At 62.6% G+C, this 5,148-nt stretch overlaps 1 protein-coding gene across 1 annotated transcript; it reads left to right on the top strand.

The window, feature by feature from the left end:
• Window positions 1-543: 543 nt before the first annotated feature.
• Window positions 544-3,097, top strand: MNEG_13788 (glutathione S-transferase; the record flags this gene model as incomplete). Its single annotated transcript, XM_014037740.1, has 8 exons — window positions 544-547; window positions 730-865; window positions 1,118-1,156; window positions 1,550-1,598; window positions 1,842-2,015; window positions 2,249-2,346; window positions 2,699-2,813; window positions 3,068-3,097. The coding sequence occupies 8 exons, from the start codon at window positions 544-546 to the stop codon at window positions 3,095-3,097; spliced, it is 645 nt and encodes a 214-aa protein (XP_013893194.1).
• Between the last annotated feature and the right edge of the window lie 2,051 nt (window positions 3,098-5,148).

Genomic DNA, 5,148 nt, shown 5'->3' with positions numbered 1-5,148 from the left:
ACCCCACACAAACCAACTCGACCCTCCCCACTGAAGAAACCCCCATCTCCAGGGCCCTACCTCCCATCCTCCCTCTCCCCACACCCCACCCCAAACAAAACACAACAATAATCTTGGCCCCAGGTGACCAGTTTTCAGAGGAATTCAAGAAGATCAACCCCAACAGCAAGATCCCCGCGATAGAGGACCCCGACGGCCCCGGTGGGTGCTGCCTGCTGCGTTCCTATTGCTTGCGGCAGACGGAGCACAGCCAAGCGGTAACAGCGTCACCCGTAGCAAACATCCGTGCCCGTTGCTGCGAGGCTAGCGGTGGCGGTGGGCCTCTACCAAAGGGTTGAGGGTTTATAAGAATGGTTTATAAACCCCCTGTGTATATGTGGAGGGCCGCCGTTGGGTTGAGGAAGCAAGCGTGCGGCCCCGGGCGCGGCCTGCCGCAAAAGCACTCCTTGCCAAGCTGTCACCGTGTGCCGCGGCGGCCGCGCTGGGGCAGCTTCGCGCTCCCCGCCCCTTGTCCCCGCACCTGCCTTTCGCAGACCGTAGAGCATGGGTGATCCCTCTGGCGGCTGCAATTCCCGGCCTTCTGCCCAAAAATTCCAACCCAAGGCACCCTCTCAAAACCTCCGCTGACAACCCCATTTGCCACATCGTGACACACACACACACACACACACACACACACACACACACACACACACAAACACACACACACACACACACGCATCGATGCAGGTGGCAAGCCCCTGGCGGTGTTTGAGTCTGGCGCCATCCTGCTGTACCTGTCTGAAAAGGCGGGAGGGAAGCTTCTGCCCTCGGACCCCGCACTCAAGTGGGAGGCGCTGAGCTGGCTGTTCTGGCAGATCGGCGGGTGAGCCGCCGCGTTTGACCCGGTCAACACGCGCGATCTCGTCGGGCCTGGTTGCTAAATGTTCGCTTACGCAAACGCGTTGGTTTTGCGTGTGCAGCGCGGGAGTCATCCTGATTCCACGGGGCTGTGGGCTGAGAAACGTGACCAAATCCTTGACGCAGTAGCTCCCACTCAACCCACCCGCATGCACCCGCAACACTGGACACTCCCGTACTGCCTGTCCACGCCTGCGCGCCCTTTCACGCCTCCCAGGGTCGGCCCCATGTTCGGCCAATTCGGCCACTTCCACAAGTGAGCATTTGTGTGAAGCCAGGCGAACGGGTCCTGCGGGGTTTCAGGGCCCAGCAGCAGGGTCAACCCCAAGTTTCGACTGGTTTGGGCACTTCTACACGTGGCCAGTTGTGTGCGCAGAGGGGGGAAGCGAATGTCTGCGGGTGCCTTGCTCCCAGCGGTGCTGAGGCCGACCGCACGCAACACATGTTCAAGGCAGGCGGTGAAGCGTGCCGCTTCAACCCGGATGGGTGGCGGGGCCCGGGCGCCACCACCGAGCGCCGCCGCCGGCCCGCGCCTGCGGCCCGGGGCAGCTTTGTGAGCAGCCCGCCCGCGTGCTGGCAGTCAACCCCCGACATCTCGTTGAACACACAGGCATGCACGCCCCCCCCCTTCAAACCCCCCCCCCAAAAGGCACGCCCCTGAGAGGGTGGAGTACGGCATCAACCGATACAGCACAGAGGTGGGGGGCTTGTTCGGGGGTAGCGAGGGGGGTAGGGGTTGCTGGGGAAGGGGGAGGCGCGGGCAAGCAAGGGATGCGGTCGAGTTACTGTGTTTTCAACCACCGGCGCCGGTGGTTAAAAAGGGCTGGCAGCAACGCCGCTTTTCCAAGCGGCTGACCTGCAGCAGAAAATTGCACCAGCTGCTTGAAAAACCGCGTCGCCCTTGCAAGAGCACCACACAGCAACACACGTCACGGCCGCAGCAGCCTCAGCCACCACAGCAGCAGAAGCAGCAGAAGCAGCAGAAGCAGCAGAAGCAGCAGAAGCAGCAGAAGCAGCAAAAGCAGCAGAAGCAGCAGAAGCAGCAGAAGCAGCAGAAGCAGCAGAAGCAGCAGAAGCAGCAGAAGCAGCAGCAGCGGCGGCCGCTGCCCTTGCCTGTCTTGCCGTCAGGCTTGCTGGTCGGTGCTGGTGACACCGGCCCACCCCCATACCCAACAAGGCAAACGCGGCCTCGCCTGCAAAATCACTTCACTAAATGTGCTGGAGCCAAGCACACCCAAAGCCCATCCCCTTGCACCTACCCCCAATGTCAGAATGACGCCACCCTCACCCCTTCCTGACGTCACCCTGACGTCACCATGACATCACCCCGGCGTCACTCAACCCGCAGGTGAAGCGTCTGCTGGCGGTGCTGGAGAAGCAGCTGGAGGGGCGGGATTACATAATCGGGTCAGAGTACACCCTGGCTGACGTGGCCACGTTCCCGTGGTGGGTGGGCGCTTGGACGGCGCTTTTCAAATCTTCGAACGTCACATTCGGGGTCCCATGAACGCCCCTGGAGTCTCTGTGGCTGCGCCCCTAGCTGCCAACCTTCCGCTGCGTACAACCTCCCCCCTCTCAACACACGCACCTCCTTGTGCGGCGGGGCCGCCCCCGGGGGCACGTCTTGACTCGCCTTGACTCGCCTTAACGATCCCACGTGTGCCCCTTGCTTGACGCACCTGGCTGTGCATCTTGTGGAGCTATGGGACCGCCCTGTGTGTGCGCACATTCATCCTGGTGCGCCGCCTTCCTCACGCACGCACTCACACATGTCTACATACAAAATCGCCGGCGGCAGGGTGCGCGTGCTGGGCCTGGAGGCCGGCTTTGACGCGGGGGAGCTGCTGGGGCTGGACAGCTACAAGAACGTCAAGGCCTGGCTCGCGCGCTGCGAGGCGCGGCCCGCCACACAGGTGCGTGCGGGCCAGCCTCCCTGGGTGCTTGCCCGCCCGCTTTCCGAGGTTTGCTTTGGTGACCAGTGCTGCTGCGTCGGCGGCGATCAAGACCCTGTTTCGCGCCTTTGTTTTCCATTGCGGAACTTGTTGTCGCTGCCTGCTATCGGGTCGTTATCTGAGGGGTTTGTGATGTGTGCGCCAGACCATCTTCTTGCTCCCACCTCAGCCCCTCTGCCAACCCCCACACAAACCCGTCACCCACCCTCCCTCAGGCCGGCCTGAAGGTGACGCCGTTTACATGATCACACAAGAGTCAGCTGCCCGGCATGCAATCACTGGGCATGCACCACTTGCAACTGCAGCTGCCGCTGCTGCCCGTGCACGCCTGCCGCTGGGCCGGCGCGGCGGAGCACTTGCCGACATCACACGCCCAGCCAATCCGCGCGGCCCGCAGCACCCGCGCGCGCTGCAAGCACGGGTCCGCGGCGCGACCATACGAGCGCCCGCGGCTGCAGCCGCGGAGAATGTTGGCCGTGTTGTGGCCGCGGCGTGGGTGGGCGGGCTGGCGTCATCGAGGACGAGTTGGGCGCTGTGATGGTGGCGGCCAGCCTGCGGGCCGGGTGCCTTGTTTGGCCCTACCTGGCGCAGAACCCCCTTAGTTGCCCACAGAAATCACTGATGCGCTGCCTGTTTGCTGCGCGGCGTGCAAGCGGCGCAAGGTTTGTCCGACCCCATGGTAGTGTGTGGGTCGCGCCTCATCAAGTGGCGGGCGCCCAGCTGCAGCTGCTCGGCAACTGCTCTGGAGCGTCGCAGCTCGGCCCTGAGGTGCAAAGTGACATTTCGGTGCGCCGCGCTTGTTGTTTGCTGATACTTGTGCATACATACTGTCAAAGCTACACCTTGAGTTGTGTGACGGGGGGATGGGGGTGTCGCTTCAAGAAGCCCAGCAATTACTTGTGCGCCAAAAAGTTGATGCAACGCACCCAGATTGTGCAGAGGACATGTAACATGCCCCTGATACCACACCATCCCACTTTTCAAACGCGTCCTGTTTGGACGTGGGCTAAGCGTGCAGCCTGCAGACGCGTTTGGGCAGCCAGCTGCTGCGGTCAACTCGCGTTGCGTGCGAGCGTTGACCGGGCCATGCAGGCGCTCCGCAGGTAACCATGGGTGGAGCAGTTAGGGATCACATTTACATACATGAGCTCAGTGCTGCGGGCCATCCTGCCAGCACACCAGGGGGTTAGCAGCAGAACCGGCGATGCAACCACTTCCGCAATGTTGGGTGATGTACGCTGCCGGCCAGTTCACCACTGGGGCCAAATTTGTATCCTCTCTGTGACCAAATCTCGGGTAGGTATTGATAATTTCGTGTCAGAGCTCTGTCGCCGACAAGCCGACACGGTCATAGTGACGCAGGGGCATGATCGCGCGTGCGATCTCTTCGATACAAGCTCTGATTGTCAATACTTTCAGCTATAACCGCAGCTTGCAATATGATCAAGGCACGGCTCAAGGCGCCGGAAGCCGCCACGCGGCGCTGCGCCGCACTGCCACCAGACCTGTGAGCATCGCCGAATGCAGTAGCACACTCATCGCCAGCAGGGGCTGCGCGGGTGCGACGGCCGCCGCCCATACATATAGCGCAGCTGAGGCATAGCTGCGCTCAAAATCGCGCAGCACCCGATATCCTGTTTGGAGGCAGGGCCACCGCGTTGCGCCACCCCATCCGGTGCTGGATGGGGCGGCCACCTCGAGCGCCCCGCACCCCAGCCCCCGCGCCGCCATCCCCGAGCTGAAACCCCTGCGCCCCACCGCGCCCCGCCGAGGGCGATCCTCCAGGTGCCACCCACTCCCACTCCAACCAACCCCATCCCAAACAAACATCATTCGAATCATTTCGCAGACAGCTCCCCCGCCGCGCCGTCCTCCTGTCATCACCGCCCCTCATTGTCGCCGCGAGCGGCGCCGCGGCCGCCGCGCCGGCCCCTGCGGCAGCCCGGGACGGCTACAGCCAAAACCGGCCAATCCAGCTGTACAGCATTGGGACGCCCAACGGCCAAAAGGTATGTAACCGCCGTGCGGCAGCTACACGACGCATAACCTCGCCCCAGCAACGTCCATCGCCGCGTCTCCTGCGCACGCTGCCGCGCCTGCCTGTTCCCATTGCAAACGAATTATGCATTGCAAGCAAGCAGATCGTGCAACCCGGTTTCAACGTGACACCCAACATATCACCATTGTTGGCGACCTCTGGTACCCGCATCCTCAATGCATTCAGGTTGGCATAGCCCTGGAGGAGCTGGGGCTGAAGTATGAGCCACACACCATAGACATTCGCAAGGGTGGGGGG

This window comes from Monoraphidium neglectum, assembly GCF_000611645.1.
Source record: "Monoraphidium neglectum strain SAG 48.87 unplaced genomic scaffold scaffold04051, whole genome shotgun sequence".
In the NCBI taxonomy this organism is placed as follows: domain Eukaryota; kingdom Viridiplantae; phylum Chlorophyta; class Chlorophyceae; order Sphaeropleales; family Selenastraceae; genus Monoraphidium; species Monoraphidium neglectum.
Note: the sequence above shows the minus strand (reverse complement) of the source record. Positions and strands in the feature narration are given on the sequence as shown.